Source organism: Gopherus evgoodei, chromosome 1 (genome assembly GCF_007399415.2).
Source record: "Gopherus evgoodei ecotype Sinaloan lineage chromosome 1, rGopEvg1_v1.p, whole genome shotgun sequence".
NCBI lineage: Eukaryota > Metazoa > Chordata > Testudines > Testudinidae > Gopherus > Gopherus evgoodei.
Window position 1 is genome coordinate 272,043,808 of NC_044322.1, and position 23,340 is coordinate 272,067,147.

At 45.8% G+C, this 23,340-nt stretch overlaps 1 protein-coding gene across 5 annotated transcripts in view; it reads right to left on the bottom strand.

The window, feature by feature from the left end:
* The window catches only part of MRTFA (myocardin related transcription factor A), a 169,070-nt gene that overhangs the window by 103,718 nt on the left and 42,012 nt on the right, over window positions 1–23,340 (bottom strand). Inside the window, exon 1 of one of the 5 annotated variants that reach the window (XM_030546876.1) lies at window positions 17,217–17,244. The exons of the other annotated variants lie outside the window; for them this stretch is intronic. Within the exon in view, the coding sequence (XP_030402736.1) occupies window positions 17,217–17,229 (13 nt within the window). The 5' untranslated portion in view covers window positions 17,230–17,244. Of the gene's footprint in view, window positions 1–17,216; window positions 17,245–23,340 lie in introns of those variants that run through there. 5 annotated transcript variants of the gene reach the window in all.

Genomic DNA, 23,340 nt, shown 5'->3' on the forward strand with positions numbered 1-23,340 from the left:
CCTTGAGGGGTTCCCCCTTCACACCCAAACCAGACGGGGAGGAGAAAGGAGAGGATTTGACTCACATGTTCAGTGCAATCCTGCAACCCAGTGCTGCATCTGACCATGAGCAAACGGCCTGGAGGGTGAACACTAAAGACAGCCTGGAGAAGGAAAGGGCATACACGAAAATGGTCCAGAAGTCCAAGCAGGAAAAGAAGAAGAAGCTGCACCAGAACATAATGGGGCTTCTCTGACAACAAATAGATGCTGCAGACTTTTCTGAATCTACAGGTTCAAGAATTACAGGCTTGCCTCCCTTTCCAGTCAATGAACTTCATTACAACATCTACCTGCGCCAGACATGCCAAACCCATGGTGGGGGAAGCACAGAAATTGGGCTTGTTTTTGGTTTAATTGGCTTGTAGCTTGTTGCTTTTTTTTTTTGATGGGCTCGTGGCAAGCAGGGGTGGGGGGGACAAAAGGGGAAGAGAGTCAAGGGTGCACAGCGGGCCCACCACAGTCCCAGACTGCACGCCAGGGGGATCTAGTCACAGAGTCTTGGGGTTCTCAGGGATTGGCTTGTTTTGAAATAAGATTAGTTTGATTTTTGACTTATTGTGAAAGTCGGGGTGCTTATTTACCATGTGAAAGTTGGCAACTGTGCTCTGCGCCCGCCCTTAATATTCCATGTGGCATCAGGGGCCGCATCCCTCCCTGTATCACTCCACCTTGGGGGACATTAAGGACAAGCACAGCTTCAGCTACACTGACCTGTGAAAACCATGGTTGCTGTATGTGTAGCTAAAATGGACAAGCATGTTCTTTTCCCTTGTTAAGTTTTGTTCCATTCATTTAATTTTTGTATGTATCTGCTTTTAAGTTGCATGGATTTTTCTTTGCACTGAATTTGCTACTGAATAAAATTCTATTATTTGGAAAATAATTCATCTTTATCAGTTCACAATACAGGCTGCAAAGTTCCTGGCATCCATATACTTGTTACTGTACAGTGTGACAACTCACAGGATCAGTGACAGTGTAATAATCATAAATGTATAGTAAGCACCCCAACGTTAATAGGTGCACTGACAGTGTTCTATTCACATATGTACTCCAAGCACCACACAATTATTAACAGGCACCAAAGCAGCAAGGTCAGGCACAGCATAGTACATCACAATGCATTACTGCAACTCACTGTTACAGTGCTCTTTCAAAGCCTCTGAGCCATACTGCTCTGCATTGAGCTCTTCTAATAGTCCCTTGTGTCTGTTTGTCCAACTCAGCAGAAAGCTACTCCACCTCCGCCCCAGCGGCAACTCTTCCGCCTTTGCTTCACAGATATTCTGCATGACACAGCAGGCACCTATAACTATTGGGGTTTTTCTTCACTGGGATGCAATCTTGTGAGTAAACACAGTCAGCATCCCTTCAAGCCACGAAAGATATTCAACCGTCATCTGACCTGCTCAGCTGGGTAGCTGAATCTTTCCTTGGTGCTGTCACGGTGACTGGCATACAGCTTCATGATCCAGGGGACGAACAGGTAGGTTGGATCCCCCAGGATCACTATTGGCATTTCAATATTGCCAATGGTATATTTCTGTATAAAAATCTCCTTAAACAAAAGCTCATTATTCTAATGACAATTGGTTTGTTTCTAATATTTACATGACAAGGATTTGTAAACCTGTTAATACTTCCTAAATAAATAGTGGGAAAAACTCCCATCCTGGTGGTTTGTGATCCTTACGTCCTTTTAACTGATAAGGATTGCATTACATAAATCACAGTTAACTGTGGATGTTCCCAGGATTCTATCTTCCACTAATAAAGACCTTCAGAGAGAATTAAAGAGACTAAGTCGGGAACACTGTCAAAAGCTTGCCTCTTTAGTTCTCAGGAGAAGCCTGCAGTTCATATACACTAAACCTTTCAATCATCTAGTCACAGCTGCTACTGCCAGCTCAGAATACTCCTATCCATGAGAGACAGGTGGCCAAAGGTAAAGCACAGTTGTGAATTCTCTGTAAGAGCAGGCAGGCCTGGGAATCTGGATCCCTGCCCAGTTGCAGAACTGCTCTGCAGCCCCTCAAGTCCACCCTGGGATATACCACCAACCCCACTTTTGGCAAGTTGGCTTTCACTGCCTGACAAACTGAGTTCTAAATGTTGTGAGCTAGAGATGTAAAAATAGCTGCTGAGCAGGCTGGAAAACCTATTAGATGATGTCAAAGTACACTGAGCCCTTCCCACTCCCCACCACTTCCTCTCTATGTCATTTTCTCATTACATCACTGTCTCCAACTCTGAGTGCTGCCCTCCGCCTCTTTCAGCTGCTAAAGTATATTTTACAAAACAGCAAAAGTTAAACAACCCTCACCATATACACAAACTCTCTCACCTTTGGAACACATCCAAGGTTTGCAAGTTTGCCTTTCCTTGCAAACAAGCACAACAAATCCACAAGCCTGTTCTGTGAAATATACATGCAGGGGACAGCAATCCAGTCCAAGGAATGGATGTCTAACTCCACTTTGATTTGAGTTTGATTAACTCTCCAGGTCATGCCAAAGCAGAAGTATTCTGCAACAGAGTTTTCTAGGCACTGCTAGGATGAAATACTACATCAGTTCAGCACATGCTGAGGAGTCTATGCAGTTCAAGAATTTAATGTAAACTTAAAAAAAAAAAAAAAAACCAAGCCAACTAAACATTTACATTATTTAAAATAAAACTCCAGAAACTTTTTTTTTAAATCCAGTCCAAGACAGTTTTAATAGGTGGCCCAAGCAGGCTGTACATCCAAAGGGATCACTCCAGGTGCTGGTTGGGCAGAGGATGGTGGCCACAATAGAGAACTGAGTCGAATTAACTTACTCTGCTTTTTCTTAAAGGAAAAAGATATACTCTGGCTATGTCCCTTAATGCCTTTCCTGAGCTGGCTCATTCAGAAATAACTCCCGGTGTATGCTATTTCAACAGTGCTCCCTCTCCCCTTCCCACTCCACAGCCTACATTCTTAACTGCATGAACCAAACTGAACATTCATTTTTCTTTGAGCTATTCAAGGCGATGCTGGAAAGTGGGACTTTAATCCAAATGTGAAGCTTTGCCCCTCCCACTATATACTCCATTCATATCTTTCACCAGTATGATCATAAGCCTTCCAGCCAACAAGCCTGAGCATAGCATTTTCCCCAGGTAACCTGAAATGACCAAAAAGCATATACAATATGTATCCCTCTCACTGAAAAATTCAACGTTTTCCAACTAAACATGGAAAACCATTCATTTTATGGAAAAAGCACACAAAATAAAGCTCAAGCGAGAGATGTTGGGAAATCACGCACAGGCGGAGTCAAAAACGGTTACTCGCCTTCTCATAACTGTTGTTCTTCAAGATGTGTTCTTATATCCATTCCAAGTAGGTGTGTGTGCACCACATGCACAGTCGTTGGAAAGTTTTTCCCCTAGCAGCACCCGTCGGGTCGGCTGTGGAGCTCCCTAGAGTGGCGCCTTCATGGCACTCAATATATGACTCTGCTGACACGGCTCCTCCTCAGTTCCTCCTTGGCGGCTACTCCGACAGAGAGGAAGGCGGGTGGGTTTGGAATGTGTATGAGCAACACATCTCGAAGAACACCACTTACAAGAAGGTGAGTAACTGTTTTTTCTTCTTTGAGTGCTTGCTTATATCAATTCCAATTAGGTGACTCCCACCTAGGCAGTGGGATCGGAGTTATGGAATCGCTGATTGGAGCACCGCTCTTCCGAAAGCTGCATCATCTCTGGCCTGCTGGATGATAGTGTAATGAGATGTGAACGTATGTACTAAGGACCAAGTTGCCCGGCAGATTTCTTGAATTGGGACCTGGTCCAGGAACGCCGCTGATGAGGCCTGAGCCCTCATGGAGTGTGCCGTAAGAGCTGGGGTTGGTATTTTGGCCAGCTCATAGCATGTGCGGATGCATGACACGATCCAGGAAGATAATCTCTGAGATGAAAGCGGGAGTTCTTTCATCCAGTCTGCCACCGCTATGAACTGGTTCGACTTTCTGAACGGCTTAGTGCACTCAGCGTAAAAGGCCAATGCTTGCCCAACATCCAGAGAGTGAAGCCTCTGCTCATGGCTAATGGCATGAGGCTTAGGATAAAAAACAGACAGGACAATGTCCTCACTAGTGTGGAAGTGTGACACACCCTTAGGGAAAAAAGGCCAGGTTAGGTCTGAGTTGCACCTTATCCCTGTGGAACACCATATAAGGTAGGTCTGAAGTAAGGGCCTCTAACTCAGACATCCTCCTTGCTGACGTAATGGCAACTACAAAGGCTACCTTCCACTACATATAGAGAAGGGAGCAAGTCACTAGCGGTTCAAATGGGGGCCCCCATTAGCCTGGAGAGGACCAGGTTAAAGTCCCATGCAGGGACAGGCTGTCTGATCTGGGGATGCAGCCGTTCCAGACCCTTGAGGAAGCGACCAACCATAGGATTGGCGAAGACTGAGCAACCAGATGCTCCCAGGTGAAAAGCCAAGAAAGTAGGAGAAAGTTACTCACCTTGCAGTAACTGAAGTTCTTCGAGATGTGTATCCCTGTGGGTGCTCCACTCTAGGTGACAGTGCGTCCCGGCGCTATTGATCGGAGATTTTCGGTAGCAGTGCCTGGTTGGGGCGCACACACCCAGATGGTATCTCCCGTCTAGTTGGAATCTTCCTGAGTGCGTGCGCCCCACCCCCTCCTCAGTTCCTTCTCTACTGTGGAGCATCATACTAGTACTCCAAAGTAGAGGGGAGGAGGGTGGAGAGTGGAGCACCCACAGGGACACACATCTCTAAGAACTTCAGTTACTGCAAGGTGAGTAACTTTCTCTTCTTCTTCGAGTGCTGTCCCTGTGGGTGCTCCACTCTAGGTGAATGTGTAGCAGTACCCACTAAGGTTGGTGGGACTTTGGAGATGCAGCAGGGAGTACTGAAGACAGTACTGTATGGCCTACTATTGCGTCTGCCGTGGTGTTTTGCATGAGAGCATAGTGTTTTGCAAACGTGTGTTCAGATGACCATGTAGCTGCCTTGCGGATGTCAGGAATGGGAACATTGTGTAAGAAGGCAATGGATGCCGACATGGCTCTAGTGGAATGAGTTCTAATGTTATTGGGCGGCTGAAGATTCTTCGCACGGTAACAGGATCGGATGCAGTCAGAGATCCACTTGGACAGACGTTGTTTAGAGATAGCCGTGCCCCTTGATCTTTCGGCAATGGAAACGAAGAGTCGTGGAGACTTGCGAAATGGTTTAGTCCGTTCTAAATAAAAGGCAATTGCTCTCCTCACGTCGAGAGTATGCAGGGTTGCTTCCTGCGGAGTTTTGTGAGGTTTGGGATAGAAAGTAGGTAAGTATATAGGTTGGTTGAGGTGGAAGGTTGACACCACCTTAGGAAGAAATTTAGGATGTGGTCTCAAAGTGACTTTATCTTTGGAGAAGATTGTATAGGGAGGGTGGGCCATGAGGGCACTCATTTCACCAACTCTCCTCGCTGATGTTATGGCGACTAGGAAAGCCACCTTCATGGACATATGGAGGTGAGAGGAGGTAGCTAACGGCTCAAATGGAGGTTTCATGAGGGCATGAAGTATGAGGTGAAGATTCCATGTAGCCACAGTTGGGTGAATCTCAGGGTAAAGATTTTACAGGCCAGCGAGAAAGCGTTTAATGGTGGGGTGTGTAAAGAGTGAGTACCCATCCAATAGGTCATGGAAGGTGGTAAGCGCCGCCAGGTGCACCTTGATAGAGCTGATCGAGAGTCCGTCTTGTTTTAGTTTCAGGAGGTAGTCTAGAATGTTAGGGAGGGTCACATTATTGGGTGCTAAATGGTTATGTGAGCACCAAAGAGCGAAACGTCTCCACTTCTGAAGGTAGGTTTTACGAGTTGAATCTCTCCTACTGTGCAAGAGGACATGTTGGACCTGCTCGGAACAGGCTAGTTCATGGGTTTGGAACCATGAAGGAACCAGGCTGTGAGGTGGAGCTTTTGGAGCTGGGGGTGAAGGACTTGTCTGTTGTCCTGGTAAAGGAGGTCTGGTCTGTTGGGGAGCGCCCATGGGTGACGGGATGACATGCGGAGAAGGTAGGGGTACCACGTCTGTCTTGGCCAAGCCAGGGCAATAAGGATGACCTGGGCCTTGTCGTCCGTGATCTTCCGAAGAACCCTGTGTAGTAGAGGGATAGGTGGGAAGGCGTACAGGAGGCAGTTGTTCCATGGGATGAGGAATGCATTCCCTAAGGATGCAATCCCGAGTCCCGCCCTGGAGCAAAACAGAGGGCATTTCCGGTTTCGAGTCGTGGCGAAGAGATCTATGGATGGCGTGCCCCAGTGGGAGAAGAGCTGTTGGAGTACTGCGGGGTGCAGTTCCCATTTGTGTTCCATCGAGAAGTGTCTGCTGAGTGCGTCGGCAGTCGTGTTGTGACAGCCTGGTAGATAGGAAGCGATGATCTGCATTTGATGTCGTATGCACCAATTCCATAGTCGAATGGCTTCCATGCAGAGGGAATGTGATCATGCTCCCCCTTGTCTGTTTATGTAATACATACATGCTATGTTGTCTGTTAAGACTCGCAGGTATTTGTTCTTTATGAGGGGAAGAAAGTGAAGGCATGCTCTCCTCACTGCTCTGAGCTCTAAGAGATTTATGTGTAGATGTGTCTATGATGCAGACCACCGGCCTTGTGCCCTGTGTTCCCCTAGATTCGCTCCCAAACCAATCAGGGAAGCGTCCGCAGTGAGCATGAGCGTTGGGGATCGTTGCTGGAAGCAAACCCCTGTGCAAAGGTTTTCTGGACTTGTTCACCATTGTAGGGAAGCTATAACATGAGGTGGAGGAGTTAGCAGCATCCCTAAGGGATGTCTGCTGGGTTTGAAACTGGAGTTGAGCCAGCCCTGGAGGCATCGCATATGTAGCCTGGCGTGTTGAACCATGAAGGTGGTAGCTGCCATGTGACCAAGGAGCTGTAGGCAGATTCTTGCTTGCGTCCTGGGACGAATAGAGAGTGTACGTATGAGCCGTGTGATATTGAGGAATCTGTTGTATGGGAGCGAGGCCCTGCTCTGGGTTGAGTCGAGATGAGCTCCAATTAATTCGATCTGTTGCGTAGGTATCAAGGTAGATTTTTGAATGTTTATTTGGAGGCCTAGGTTGTGAAAAATGGAGATGGCGAAGCACGTGGCTTGAATTGTCTCGCCAAAGGAGTCGCCTCTGATGAGGCAATCGTCCAGGTAGGGGAAAAGTGTGACCCCGTGTTTGCGGAGGTGAGCCACAACCACGGCTAGGGTCTTGGAAAAAACTCTTGGAGCTGTGGAGAGTCCGAAAGGGAGAACTCTGTATTGGAAGTGATCCTGACCGATTGTGAATCGTAGGAAGCATCTGTGAGCTGGATGTATTGATATATGGAAGTAAGCATCTTGTAGGTCGAGGGCTGTGAACCAGTCCCCTTGATCCAATGCAGATATTATTGTGCCCAATGTGACCATCTTGAATCTTTGTATCCTCACAAATTTGTTCAGTCGGCGTAGGTCTAGTATAGGCCTCCATCCCCCGGTTTTCTTCTGCGTTAGAAAGTAATGGGAGTAGAACCCTGTCCCTTGATGTTGCGGCGGTACGGGTTCCAGTGCGCCTAGTTGCAGAAGGTGTGCCACTTCTGTGCGAAGTAACTGTTTGTGAGAGGGGTCCCTGAAGATGGACGGGGAAGGGGAAAGGGTAGGAGGGTAGGATATGAATGGGATGGAGTAACCGGTCTGAACTATTTCGAGGACCCAACGGTCCTGTGTAATCCGCTGCCAAGCATGTTGGAAATACTGGAGGCGGTGGCCAAATGGACAGGTAAGTGGTGGAATCAAGGGGTGGTCATGCAGACCCTCGACCAAAGCTTCAAAACTGTTTATTGCCTGGTGGACAGAAGGTGGTAGCTTGATTTTGATTTTGTGTGCGTTTGGGAGGTCTAGTACGATTCCTAGTTGCATCATATGGTCTGGATTGGGAGCGATAGTACTGATGTGTGCGTGGTCTTTGGTATGGTTGGTATCGTTGTCTCCTGGGAAGTGATGGGTGAATGCCCAGGGTGCGCAGTGTCGCTCTCGAATCTTTCATGGTGTGGAGGAGTTCATCAGTTTTTTTCAAAAAGAGTTTGTCCTTATCAAAGGAGAGGTCCTCCACTTTGGTCTGGAGCTCTTTAGGAATGCCTGACGCAGAGAGCCATGAGAATCTATGCATAACCACAGCAGTTGCAGTGGTACGGGCTGCTGTATCCGCTGTGTCTAAGGATGCTTGTAGGGCCATTCTGGAGATCAGTTGTCCCTCAGACAGGATCGATTTGAAGTCTGCTCTTCTGTCCTCTGGGATGTATGAGGCAAATTCGAGAAGCTTATTATAATTATCAAAATCATAGCTGGGGAGGAGAGCAGAATGGTTTGCAACCCTGAACTGTAGAGTAGAGGATGTATAAACCTTGCGGCCCAGGACATCAAGGCATCTAAGGTCCTTGTCTTGTGGGGTTGGTCGATATTGTGACTGTTTAGTTCGCTGTGTAACTGCATCAATGACAAGAGAGTTCGGTGGAGGATGAGAAAATAGGAAGTCTGCGTCCTTTGCAGGAACGTAGTATTTACGTTCAATCTTCTTACAAGTTGGTACTAGAGAAGCTGGGGTTTGCCAGAGGGTGTCAGCTGGCTCCATAAGTGCTTCATTTATAGGGAGCGCGATTTTTGAGGGCGCAGACGGTTGAAGAATTTTGAGGAGTTTGTGCTGATTCTCCTGAACCTCTTCTAAGGGGATATCCTGACTGATTGCAACTCTCTTGAAAAGATCTTGAAATTGTTTGCAGTTGTCCACGGACTGTGGAGGTGGAGGGAGGATGGCTTCATCTGAGGCTAATGGAGAGTTAGGGTTAGGCGAGTCAGTATATGGTGCATAGCTCCCAGACTCTGGAGAGGGCTCAGGCAACCTGGAAGTGGATGGAGCAGGAGACTGAAGCACCAAAGGAAGATGATTGGTAGGAGGATTCTGCCACGGGTACCACTGAGCCCAAGGCATGGGGTAGGAGAACCCAGGCATCGCCCATGGGGGGGCGACGTAGGGAAACTGAGGCTGCTGGGCTTGAGCCGTGACCTGAGGTGGTAAAGGTGCCTGTGGAGGAGAAGCAGGAGGGGAGAACTCCACTTGCTGCTGTAGCTCAAGGTCACTGTCGGTGAAAGCCAGTTCAGGTGGAGAAAGTGGCAGGTCAAGAAAGGAGTCCTCTGCGTCTAGGAGAGGAGAGTGAGGCTCAGGTGGCACTAGAAGGTCACTTTGAGTGAGAAGCTGTTGCTCCTGCTCTCTAGGCCGATCTAAGCCTGCTCTCTGCTCTGGTTCCTTAGTAGGAGAGACTGGCAGAGAGTGTCCTGCTGTGTTGAGCCTAGAGGTGCCCTGCAGGGGGTCTGTTGCTGGTGCGCAGGCAGAAGAGTGGCTGGGTGCCGAACCTCTTCGCAGTGCCGAGATTGATTGCGCTGTCGGCACCGCAGCTATTTTCGTCGCTGAGGCAGAGCGCGCGGGAGGCACCGCGGCCGCTTTTAGCGCTGAAATTGACCAGGCTGTAAGTGCCACAGCCGTTCTGGGTGTCGGAGCTGAACGCGCTGCCGGCACCGCGGCCGGTGCCGGTGCCAGTGCCGAGGAGGAACGTGGTGCCGGTGCTGTAGCCTTCCTCGGTGCCGAAGAGGAGTGAGGTGTCGGTGCCACAGTCGTTTGCGGCGCTGAGGGGACCGAGTCAGTAGGTGCCTTCCCCGCGTGGGAGGTCTGGTCCCTGCCTCTAAGCTCTGTCAGAGCGGTTCCTGAGGCATTAGGAGAGGCTGAAACAGCTGTCGTTCGGGCTGTCAGCACAGGGGGTAGGGATCTCGCCGGAGACCGCCTACCCTTGTTAGCGTCTCGCTTGTGAGACTGATGAGCTTCTTGCCTCCGCTCCAGGGAGGGTGAAGCAACACTCCCCACCGGTTCCGATCTGGCTGGGGAGCATGTGGGAGCGGGTTCTACCTTTCCCGTCTCCGACAGCGGCTGCAGGGATTTTTCCATCATGATGATCTTGAGGTGCAGATCCCTGTCACAACAAGCTCTCGACTTGAGGCTCGCACAATGGAGGCACTTTGCGGGGATGTGGGTATCCCCGAGGCACTTCACACAACGAGAGTGGCCATCTGAGCGTGGCATGGAGTCCTGACAGGAGATGCATCTTTTGAAACCTGAAGGTCCTGGCATTATGAGTTAGAGAAGAGAGTCTCAATGGGAGACAAGACTGAGGTTTTTTTTTAAACAAAATAACTAACTATGTAACTATACTAAAGGAAGGGAAACAACTGGGAAGTAATTAATAATTATTTCTATGTTCTTTGTTACTGTTTCCTATAGAGATCAGGGAAGAGAAGGTAGCACTGCCCCAAGTCCCGTCTTCAGCCAAGGACGGTTGAGAAGGAACTGGAAGGTGTGGGGCGCACGCACTCAGGAAGATTCCAACTAGACGGGAGATACAGGGGGTCTATGACACTGGTCACACCAACAAGTAAATGTTTTCCACTTTGCCGGAAATGTGGCTCTAGCGGAGGGCTTCCTGCTGCCGAGTAGGACCTCCCTTACCTGTTCTGAGCACAGAAGCGGCATGGGGTTCAGACAACAAGCTTCCAAGCTGTGAGGTGGAGGGACTGCAGTTTGGAGTGATGAAGACGACTGTGGTCCTGAATGATCAGGTCAGGAAGGAGAGGAAACGTGACCAGGGCGTCCACTGACAGTTCTAGTAGTGTGGTGTACCAATTTTGTCGAGGCCATGCTGGGGCTACCAGAATTATCTCTGCCCCGTCCCTGCAGACCTTGAGTAGGACCTTGTGCACGAGTGGGAACAGGGAAAAGGCATAAAGCAGGCGGCCTCCCCAGGATAGCAGGAATGTGTCCAAGACTGAGCCTGGGCTGTGTCTCTGGAAGGAGCAGAACATTGGGCAGATGAAGTGTATGACATCCAGCCAGATGGACCACTTGTGATTGCAGAAGGATCTGCTGAGGTGGTCCGCCAGTGCGTTCTGAACTCCTGGTAGAAGGATGCTTCCAGGTGAATGGAGCAGGCTATGCAGAACTCCTACAGCCAGAGGGCTTCCTGAAATAGGGGAGAGGACCAGGCTCCACCCTGCTTGTTAATGTAAAACATGGCAGTTTTTCCATTAGGGACAAGGAGGGCTGAGATCTGTTGAAGGAAACTCCTTCGCACACTGTCCAAGGGTCAAGCCACCACTGAAGGGACTTTAGCACCTGCCCCGGCACCGTGATCACTGAATTCAAGTTGTCACATCCCTGGTGACTGGCCGAAGCAAGCCATGCCTGTAGAGGCCTGAATCTCAGTATAGCATGCCAGGTCACATATGTGCAGGCCATGTGGCTGAGGAGACTCAGGCATCCCCTTGCTGTAGTGGTCGGGTATTGCGTGAGGCCTTGAACAATGTCTATGATGGCTTGGAATTGGGACTCTGGCAAAAATGCTCTTGCCTGAACCGAGTCCAACAACAACCCGATGAATTCTATTATTTGGGTCGGTAACAAGGTTGACTTGTTCAAGTTGAGGAGGAAACCCAGTCTCTCAAATGTGGATCTGACCAGTCGGATTTAAGACTCCACCTGCCCCCTGGTGCAGCCCCTGAGGAGCCAGTCGTTGAGGTAGGGGTATACCTGCACCTGCCTCCAACAGAGGAAAGCGGCCACGAAGACATGCAATTGGTGAATACCCAGGGAGATGTTGAGAGGCTGAATGGCAGGACCATAAATTGATCATGTCTGTGGTCAACCACCAACCGTAGGAATCACCTGTGTGCAAGCCGAATAGCTTTATGGAAGTACACGTCTTTCATGTCAGATCCAGAGAAGAGATAATTGTACTCAGGGAGACCGTGCTGAACTTCAACTTTACCCCAGCCCCCTCCATTTCTAATCAAAGATTCTTGCCACTGCTTGGACAGGGTAACTATAAGATGAGATTGTGGATAACATCTTAGAAAAAGTCTCATGGACCATGCTTTGAAGCTGCCTGGCCTATCTCCTCACACATTCACAGTTGCATAACATTGTTGGGACAAATGCCCCAAATGCTAACATGAAAAAGTAGTATTAGGAAATTCTTTGTATTTGTAGTCTTCTTTAATGAGGCATGTAGTCTCTCTTTTTAAAAAACTGTCTACTAGATAGCTCTCCATTTCATATTTCCCTTCTCTCTATTCCTCTTTCTCCCTGCACATAAATAGAATCATAGAAACGGAGAACTGGAAAAGACCTCAAAAGGTCATCAAGTACAGCTCTGTGTGCTAAGGGAGGACCAAATAAACCTAGACCATTTGTGACTGGTGTTTGTCCAACCTGTTCTTAAATGTTGGGGATTTCACAACCTCCCTTGAAAGCCCATTCCAGAATTTAACTACCTTTATAGTTGGAAAGTTTTTCCTAATATCTAAGCTAAATTTCCCTTGTTGCAGATTAAGCCCATTGCTTCTGGTCCTCCCTACAGTGGACATGGAGAACAATTGATCACAGTCCTCTTTATAAACAGCCTTTAACATATTTGAAAGACTTCTCGGATCTATACTTGGCCTTCTTTTCTGAAGAAACATGCTCAGCTTATGTAACCTTTTTTCAGACCTCAAGTTCTTTCATCATTTGTGCTGCTCTCTTCTGAAGTCTCCTCAATTTTTCCACATTTCCTACAAAAAAAACTGGGTGTAGTACTCCACCTGAGGCCTAACCAGTGCCAAAGAGAACAAGACAATTACCTCCCAGAGGCATCTTACATATGACACTTATTAATACACCCTAGAATTATAATAGCCTTTTTCACAACTGCATCATATTGTTGACTCATTCAATTTGTGGTCCACTATAACTGCCAGATCCTTTTCAGCAGTACTAACACACACCCAGTTATTCTCCTTTTGTAATCAGGAAGGAAAAATTCAAATGCACAAGTGTAGTACTTTACACTTGTATTTATTCAGTTTCATTTTGTTCATTTCTGACCAATTCTCCGATATGCCAACGTCATTTTGAATCCTAATGCTGTCCTCCAAAGTGCCTGCAACCCCTCCCAACTTGGTGTCATCCTCAAACTTTCTAAGCATACTCTCCACTCCATTATCTAAGTCATTAATGAAAATATTGACTAGTACTGAACCCAGGACTGATCCCTGTGAAACCCAACTACATATACCCTCTCAGTTTCACTCTGAGCGACTGAGAACTACTCTGAATAGTCTTTCATCCATAGAGCACCCACCCTACAGTAATTTCATTCAGACCACATTTCCCTAGTTTGCTTAGGAGAATGTCATATGGGACTGTGCCAAAAAACCTTAATAAAAAAATCAAGGTATACCATGTCTACTGCTTTCCCCTTCATTCATACTTCTCTGATTTCTTCTCCTCTCCTTCTGAGCACAGTTCCCTGATCTGCTGAACATACTGCCCAGCCACTTGGTCCTGTGGACAATTGTCCAGTACATACTGCCCAGACACTAGTGGGAGACATGTCAAGTCCCTGAAGGTGGTTTCTATCCTTTCAAATAGCATCAGTGTCTAGTAGAGGCAGTTAGACTGTCTCCTTCTCATTTCTAGATATTTTCACAGGCCTCCAGACTCTTCTTTACCAGGTACAGTTTGGATATCTATAGTCACAGCTGGAAAAAAAGGAGAAGAGCTAGCGCACGATGAACCACTAGCTTTCCACAAACCACCAGTGCCCCCAGGACCATAGTCTAGGAACTTCAGCTCTAAAATGGTCTGACAGGCTGTGCTGTATTGCATTGCATCGTGAAACCATTAACATTGAACTCCATTAATAATATTATACACAGCCAGCCCCTTACACAAAATCAAAGGAGGAAAGCTTTAGGAAGTTATTGTGTGTTTAAAACAAAAGCAACAATGCTAGAGTCTGCTCTTGAGTAAGCCACCCTCTTCCCTGAAAAAAACCATCCCTAGCTGTTGTTCATCTAGCACTGAACAGCCACTATTCTCCACAAAAAAATTGTGGCTGCTCGAACCACAAACCAAACTTTTCTCTCACTGGAATCTCCTTCCTAATCAAATCAAGGGAGAGGGCAGGCTGGATAAGGAATGTTTTCAGACTCTAGTTCAAGCTTCTAGTTCTTGTTAGCAAAGTTTCCAGCCTCACTTCAAGGCCAGAAGGTTAAACATTTCTCAATGACGCAGGCTCCCTTTGCAAGGGAGCGATTCCCAGACACTAAATCAAAAACTGAAGCAAACACAAGTCACTGCCTCTCTCTGTGGAAGAGTGGGAGGAGTACAGCACTATACCACTCACCCTGCCAATGTAAGACAGACCCAGAATGAAAGACAAAAGGAGAGAGGGATGAGAAGTGCAGTGCAGGAAGCTTAGCTTGATGTGGAATTTAAGTGTCTCAAACAAATATAAGCTGCTGGAAAATGCTGCAGCTAATTTTTAAGCAGTGTTTCTCAGTGCTCCATGATCTGTGCTGGCTGCCTATTTTGTTTCCAGGTGAAGTTTGAGTTAGTGGCTTCAACTGCTAAAGCCCTAAATGGCTTGACATTTTCCTAGTTCAGAGACCACCTTTCTCTACATGTCAGACTGCTACAGATGCAGTTAGCGGAGGCAAACTGGAGGCCTTTAGATTTAAGAGCAGTGGCTGGCAGGAGAGCTTTCTCTGAGTATTTGGAATCTGCTCCCCCTTGATTTGAAATAGCTTGCGGCCCAGTCCGTTAACTTTCAAGACAAGCTGAAAAATGTATCTATTTGCTTGGGGGTTTGGAGAGGTAGGGGCTGAGGCTAGAGAGAGTTCTGTTGTAGGTCAAGCTTTAAGAGCGTTGTTAACGGGATTTGTAATTTATGTTCAAAGGCACTTACTTTGTGCATACTTTTATAAACAAAATTATAATCAGAATTTAAAGGGTAAAATTTACCAGGGATGACACAGGTGAAAGTAAAATCCAAATCTAAAATATTGAGCAAGAGTTGAAATGATAGATCTAAAAGTGGGGAACCTGTAACAGAAATGGAAGCAATCAGCATCAGTCCTTTCCCCAATCTCTGGGTGTTCAATGACTTTTCATTACGGACTGGAAACAAAAGCTTGTACCATCTGTTTCAGAATGGACAACAGCTTCTTCAAAGATGATGAATGTGCCAAGAACACATTTTAATCCAGCCCTCGAGCTCCCACTGGGAAGCAGGGTCCGGGGCTTGTCCTGCTCCAGCATTACAGTCAGGGAGTGGGGTCTGGGGCTTGCACCGCTCTGCGCAGCTTCTGAAAGCAGTGGCATGTTCCCTCTCCGGCTCCTACATGCAAGGGCAGTCAAGGGACTCCTCATGCTGCCCCCGCCCGAAGTGCCGCCCCCGCAGCTCCCACTAGCCGGGAACCACAGCCAGTGGGAGCTGTTGGGGGGGCCCCTTCAGACAGGGCAGCGTGCAGAGCTGCCTGGCCGCACCTCTGTGTAGGAGTTGGAAAAGGGACATGCCGCTGCTTCTGGGAGCTGCTTGAGGTAAGCACCACCTGGAGCCTGCATCCCGACCCCCCTCCCACGCCCCAACTCCCTGCCCCAGCCCTGATCCCCCTCCTGCCATCCGAACCCCTTGGTCCCAGCCCGGAGCACTCTCCTGCACCCCCCAACCTTTATCTCCAGCCCCACCTCAGACGCTGCACCTCCAGCCAGAACTTTCACTGCCCCCCACACTCCCTTCTGGATCCACCACAGAGCTCGCACCACCAGCTGGAGCCCTCACCCCCACCTGCACTCCAACTCCCAATTTCATGAGCATTCATAGCCTGCCATACAATTTCCATACCCAGATGTGGCGCTCGGGCCAAAAAGTTTGCCCACCCCTGCTGTGATGGAACTCTCGAAAACTAAAAAGGTACCATTTATACTGCATAGGAAGTCTTATTTGCAGTTATTTAAAACAAACTTCATGCCAAAAAGATCTAACAAGTGTCCCCCAGACAATAGGAGACTGCACACAAATTTAGGGCTCACCTACATAAGAAATTTGTTAAATTGGTGCAAGCCCCTTGTGTGAACACTTACTCTGGTTTAAGAATGCCTCATGTTCATTCAACTTCATTCCTTGCCAATTAAATCTAGATCAATGAGCCATGCTTAAATCGAAATAAGATTGTTCACAGAAGGGGGCTATTCCAATTTAATTAAATCAGTTTCTGAACCAATTTAGTTAAATAAGATGTGGGAAGTCTGAATGGAAGCAGGAAACAATTTTAGCTTCACCTCCAAGGATTTAGGTTTAAATCTAGCATGGTCACACATGAAGAAAGTGTTAGGCTTATCTCACAACGACCAGCTGAGATTTGTCCAGATAAAAACAACATAATTCGGCATGACTGGCAGTCTGCCTGAGAGCACCAAAACTGGAACAGCAGAGGGTTCTGGGAACTGATGAGGTTCATCAGCAATGCAACACGGGGGCGTGGGGGTGTCAGAGTGCTGTAGATTATGACTGAGGTACATGAAAAAAATTTCTGAGGAGCTTAAGACTGGAATAAGCAGAGAGTGCTAACGGTCAAGATTAAGATCTATGCTGGCGCTTTTACTGCAACAACCATGGTAGCTGAAACAACAACAGAGCTGTAAGACCCTCACACAGTTCCTGACTCCACTATAACTGGCTTCTGACAAGTACTAATAGTCACCTGTGATCACCAAGACCTTGCATATACTAGGCAAATTTATATTTTTATGTATCTCTGCCTGTGGCAGCAATGGTAAATTTGGCGTATACAGGGCACAGACATTTTTACTGTATAATTTAAAAAATAAAAGCTTCCATTGTAACTATCATGGGTGTAGCTACACGTGCCTACTTGACCTGAAAAATGAAGGGGATTTCTAACCAAACACTGGGCAGAGACAAGTTGCTAGGTATCCAGGGAGGGAAAATGTAAAATGTCAAACAGCCTTTTCAGAAAGGAGTTATTTATCCAGACACAGACATTCAACATAATGTACGTTCATATTGCGATCCACAGCCAAAAGCTAGAAGCATACCTCAAAAAGGTGACAGTTTCAGTATAATCCCAAATCCTCCAGTTTGGCTAACACCAAAGTACAGAATTTTCTGACTACTCAAGGGTTACTCACAAGGATAAAGACACCAAAAGATTATTTTCAGTTCTCTCATTAATGGAATGACTTAGTACCTTTGTGGTTCATGGGTGGCTTCCCCCGACTCCATTTCCTACAAGAGCCAAAACATACCCTCATTCAGCAAATGGCTCTGGCATAAAGATTTTCGTATCTAAAGATTTCCTTCTAGAAAGTCCAATTTTCTGCTTCATCACTGCATATTGATGATGATGATGCTCACATGGCTTGGTTCATTCTTCTGATCTCATTCAGAATACTGGTTATAGGCCCAGGGAAGGGGCTATGGTCTCATTTTACCACAACTCAAAAACACAGATCCATCCACACACACAGCCCTCAGGAAAGTCCATTGCCATCCTGTAAATTCTTATCCATTCCCACAAGCTTGCTATCAGGTGCAAAAGCATTGCCTTATGGAGGGCGCTGGCACCAAGCCCAAAACATAGATTCTGTTTTAAGAGGGGGCAGCTATTGGACCTGTACCAGCCAGCAATGTTTTCAGAATATTTTTACATTCAAATGAAATCAGGGAGTTTTTAGATTTAAGGGTCCCTGGCACCATTGCAACCCAAACACTCAATTAGAATCATGAGACCCAGAAAGTGAAACCAATCAATCTAGTTTCACTGCTGATAACAAGTGAGATGCAAAAAACAAACAAAATCCACTAGCAAGAAGTTGTATAACTTTAAAAAAAATCCATGTATTAGTACCATAGGTAAAGAAACACTTTTCCTATCTAGAATTATGATTTCTAATTTGACTGTGTCTTTCATTTTGGTGCAAGCAGAAGTGGTTATTTTTATAAAAAAATAAAACCACCATTTATTTACAAGGGGAGAAGAAAACGGCATTTCTAAGCATAGAAACCACAGTACTGAGGTTGTCGCCTAAGAGGAAAGTGGGGGAAGACGGGACTTTCCTTCTTTGAGTACTCAGTCCCAGATGACACACTGTTCCCTTTTCACAGGGCATGAAGAACATTTAGCAGCATCGGACACTCCACAGAGCAGCTTTATTTTACTTGTTTTATAATGAGAGAAGGTTTTTATTTTGTTTGGTTTGTTTTTTGGGACGGGGAGAGGAGGAGCAAGAGAATTGGATCAGCATCTTTCACTAGTATGACAGATTGGTATTTAATATATGCCCCTTTAGGCCAAAAACAGTCTTCCATGGCAGTGTAATAAACTGTTATGCTCAGTTCAAGATGTCAGCATCAAGTAGTTCTTCAGTGAACATTCCACTCCTTCCTCCTGAGATGCTCAGACAGAGGATTAAACAAGGGAATTAACTTTTTTTTAAATATAGTTTAAAAATATATATATTTACTCTACACTGAGTTTAAAACACTCTTCCATAGCCATTTTATCCTCCAACTATATGGGCAAATGCTACCTCTGTTTACCTAAATCAGTGGTTCTGAAACTTTTGTACTGGTGACCCCTTTCACATAGCAAACCTCTTAATGTGACGCCTCCCCTTATAAATTAAAAACTTTTTTATATATATTTATAAATGCTGAGGCATAGCAGGATCTGGGGTGGGGGCTGACAGCTTGCAACCCCCCCATGTAATAACCTCGTGATCCCCTGAGGGGTCCCGACCCCAAGTTTGAAAACCCCTGTGCTAAATTATATTTATAACAAAGTTTAGAATAATCCATTTCTGGTCTGTGCAACAGCCTCAATAACAGTAGCATATCTCAGGGTAAGTAGAGAGGGAAGGGCCAAGTAGAGAAGTATAACAGTCTCTATTTCCTAAACACCTTTTTAGGTGGTTTTCCTTAAATATCTCAGCAAATGAACAGGGAAAAGTATTAAAATCCAAAGGACATTGTTCATTTGGTTCAGGGGTAGGCAACCTGAGGCACGCAAGCGGATTTTCAGTGGCACTCACACTACCTGGGTCCTGGCCACCAGTCCGGGGGGACTCTGCATTTTAATTTAATTTTAAATGAAGCTTCTTAAACATTTTAAAAACTTTCCTTACTTTACATACAACAATAGTTTAGTTATATATTATAGACTTATAGAAAGAGACCTTCTAAAAACGTTAAAATGTATTACTGACATGCAAGACCTTAAATTAGAGTGAATAAATTAAGACTCAGCACACCACTTCTGTAAGGTTGCCAACCCCTGATTTGGTTATTCTGTGATAAAGTTAACTTTTATTTATTTAGCACTTTTCTTCTTAAAGATTAAAAAGATTAGAATTTGTTTAGAGGGATCACTCACTCTCACTAACAAATAGTCAGCTCTGGTGTGAAGCTAGCCACTTAGCGGACAGGAACAATATAAAACAGCTTAGGAGACAAACTGAAGAATACTACACTAACTCCTCACTTAACATTGTAGTTATGTTCCTGAAAAATGCTACTTTAAGCGAAACAATGTTAAGCTAAGCTAATTTCCCCATAAGAATTAATGTAAATGAGGGGGTTAAGTTCCAGGGAAATTTTTTCACCAGACAAAAGACTATATATTATAGACATACACATATACATACACACAATAAGTTTTAAACAAACAATTTAATACTGTTACACAGTGATGATGATTGTGAAGCTTGGTTGAGGTGGAGGAGTCAGAGGGTGGGATATTTCCCTTACTGCTAAATGGTGAACTAGCAATTGGCTGAGCCCTCAAGGGTTAACTCTCTCTCTACACAAGGCACTAGGAATGGAGGGAGATATGCGCATTTCCCTTAAGTACACTGCCTTGTTAATTAGATCAGCTTGCTGAGACACAGCTCCCTCTGTCCTGAGTCCTGGTCTGTCCCCCTTGCTCTATGGAAGATGGGGTAAATGGGGTGCAGGAGAAGGGGGGAAGGGGAACACCCTGACATTAGCCCCCCTCTTCCTTCCTTCCCCCCCACACAGCAAGCAGAAGTCTTGGGGAGCAGCTCCAAGGCAGAGGGCAGGAGCAGCACATGGCAGTGGGGGGAGGGACACAGCTGAACTGCAAGCAGCTGCTGCACAGGGAATTTAGGGGAGCGGGGAGCTGATATGGGGCTGCTGGTCCACCCTGATTCCAAGCCCCCACCAGCTAGCTGCAACGGGCTGCTCTTCCTGCAAGCAGTAGACAAAGCAGGTGGTTGCCAAAAGACGTTAGAAGAAAGCATTATACAACTTTAAATAAGCATGTTCCCTAATTGATCAGCAATGAAACAACGTTAACTGGGACGACTAAGTGAGGCGTTACTGTATATCCAACTGCAAGCACAGAAGAAAATGTAGGGAAGCAAAGTGTAATAACCAGAGTTGGACTTGGCCAAGACATTAGCACTAATGTCTATTCATTCTTGCAAATAATGCTATGAGGATCTCTAAGTTACCATGCGTCATCATATCTTACATCTCTAGTTCTGAAGAAAAAAGTCTGCAAACGTGGATCAATTTGGGCCTGTACTACTAGTCTGAATGTATCTTTAAACACTACTCCCCCTACTATCCCAACAGATGGCTAGAAATAACTTTATAGAAATAAGCTTTTTTGAACTTTTTTTGAACTTTTTAAAAATAATTTCACTTTCATTTGTTAAACAGCTTGTGTCCATCTTATAAAAAGTTCCCAGAGATTGAGTCAATTAAGACAGAATTTGCATGCGTTAAAAGATCTCAATCTTCGAAGAATGCAGAACAACAAAAACACTGAAGATAAAGTTTAATACATCTTCCAGAAAATAAATGTGAAAGGCATTTAAATAAATCAGGCTGTTCTCAGGGAGTATTATTACATGGCTAAGCACCTCCTCCTTTTTAAACATTCTTAAGGAAAGTAAGATTTGAAGAACCCTGAAGTAAAGAAAACCTCCCTGACTCCCAATCAACAGAAATAATATACCAGGAGCTGCTACAATAGCCGGGAGTGCTCTTAAATAGGGAGGATGTCATAAGTACATTCAAATATCCAAAAATGTTCGATTTTACCCATCTTCCCTGTCTCAATTGCTGGACATAACTGTTATCTCACAGGAGTCATTTCACTATTGAGCAGGAGAAACTGCCAAAAGTAACCTGTAGAAGGCAACACAAGACTTATTGCCCAGCCACATTTGCTGGGCACAGTCACATTTTTATGGAATTGTCTGGATTTGCAAGCCAGACTGACAGGGCATACAATGGGTATGTCTACACTGCAATTAGAAACTTGCGGCTAGCCCATGTCAGCTGACTCAGTCTTGGGCTAATGGGCTGTTTAACTGCAGTGTAGAAATTCAGGCTCAGGCTGCAGCCCAGGCACAAGGACCCTGCAAGATTATGTCCCAGAGATTGGGCAGCCCAAGCCCAAATGAATTAAACAGCCCCTTAGGCCAAACTCTCCAGCCTGAGTCAGCTGGCATAGGCCAGCTATGAGTGTCCAGCTGCAGTGTAGACATACCCTATGTGAGTGCCAGGAGACTGTGAATTATGAATCCACTGGGTATTTAAATTTTAACAAGTTTACGGGGAGGATAGAAATGAGCTAAGATGGCAGTGGTAACCCTAACATCACTGACAGACAAAACTGAATTGCCTAATAAGTCACCAGGACCAGATGGCATTCATCCAAGAGTTCTGAAGGAACTCAAATATGAAATTGCAGAATTACTAAATGGTATATAACTTATCATTTAATATCCGTTTCTGTATCAGATGACTGGAGTGTAGCTAATGTGATACCAGTTTTAAAAGTCTCCAGAGGCAATCCAGACAATTACAAGCCGGTGAGCCTAACTTCAGTACCAGAAAAATTGGCTAAAATTATAGCAAAGAACAGAATTATCAGACACACAGATGAACACAATTTGTTGGGGAAGAGTCAATGCGGCTTTTATAAAGGGAAATCATGCCTCACCAATCTATTAAAATTCTTTGATGGGGTGAACAAACGTGGACAAGGGTAATCCAGTGAATATAATGTACTTGGACTTTCAGAAAGCCTAAACAAGGTTCCTTATAAAAGGCTCTTAAGCAAAGTAAGTAGTCATGGGATAAGATGGAAAGTCCTCTCATGGATCAGCAACTGGTTAAAAGACAAAAAGAGAGTAGGAATAAATGGTCAGTTTTCAAAATGGAGAAAGGTAAATAGTGGTGTTCCCCAAGGACTGTGTTCCATCTAAGCTGCATGGCCACCCAGGAGTGATTCAAGTGTGGTGCACTGATTCGCAGAGCCACACAGCATGTGTTCACGTGCCCCTCCTCCTGCTGCTTTGCAGCCACGTTGCTCCTGCTCTCTGCCTTGGAGCCCCTGGCCAGTTGCTCCTGGTACTCTTCTGCTGGCTGTGCAGAGTGAGGGAGTGGGAGCGTGTGACAGGTTGAATCACAGAAACCCCCTTGGGAACTGCCAACTGATGTACCGAGACTACTCCTGCCCCTGCTTTCCCTGCCAGCTCGGGACACCAGCACTCTGTCTTGCTGAGCCAGACATGCCTATCTGCTCCAACACAGACCCAAAGTCTGCATTACTTGCCCCAAAGCTGCAGACTTAACTGAAAGCAGCTTACAGAAGTGTTCTTGTCTTTAACACATAGATGCCCAACTCCCAATGGAGTCTAAACCCAAATAAATCCGTTTTACCCTATATAAAATTCGCCCTGTATAACACTGATAGAGCCATCTGCACAGCTGTTTGTCCCCCGCAGGTATTAACACAGAATGTTAGGAACCATTAGAAAAGGGACAGATAACAAAACAGAAAATATCGTAATGCCTCTATAAGTCTATGATATGCTCATCTTGAACACTTTGTGCAGATTTGGTTGCCCCATCTCAAAAAAAGGATATACTGGAATTGGAAAGGGTACAAGAAAGGAGGCAAAAATTATTCGGGGTATCTAACTGCTTTTGTGGGGGAGAGATTAAAAAGACTGGGACTTTTCAGCTTGAAAGACAGACTACTATGGGGGGATATGATAGAGGTCTATAAAATCATGAATGGTGTGGGGAAATGTGAAGGAGTAAATAACACTAACACAAGAACCAGGAGTTACCCAATGAAATTAATAGGCAGCAGGTTTCAAACAAACAAAAGGAAGTATTTCTTCACACAGTGCACAAGTCAAACTGTACAACTCATTGCTGGGGCTGTTGTGAAGGCCAAAACAATAACAGGGTTCAAATATGAACTACTGTAGATAAGTTCATGCAAGAAAGGTCCTTTAAGGGCGATTAGCCTAAATAGTCAGGATACAACC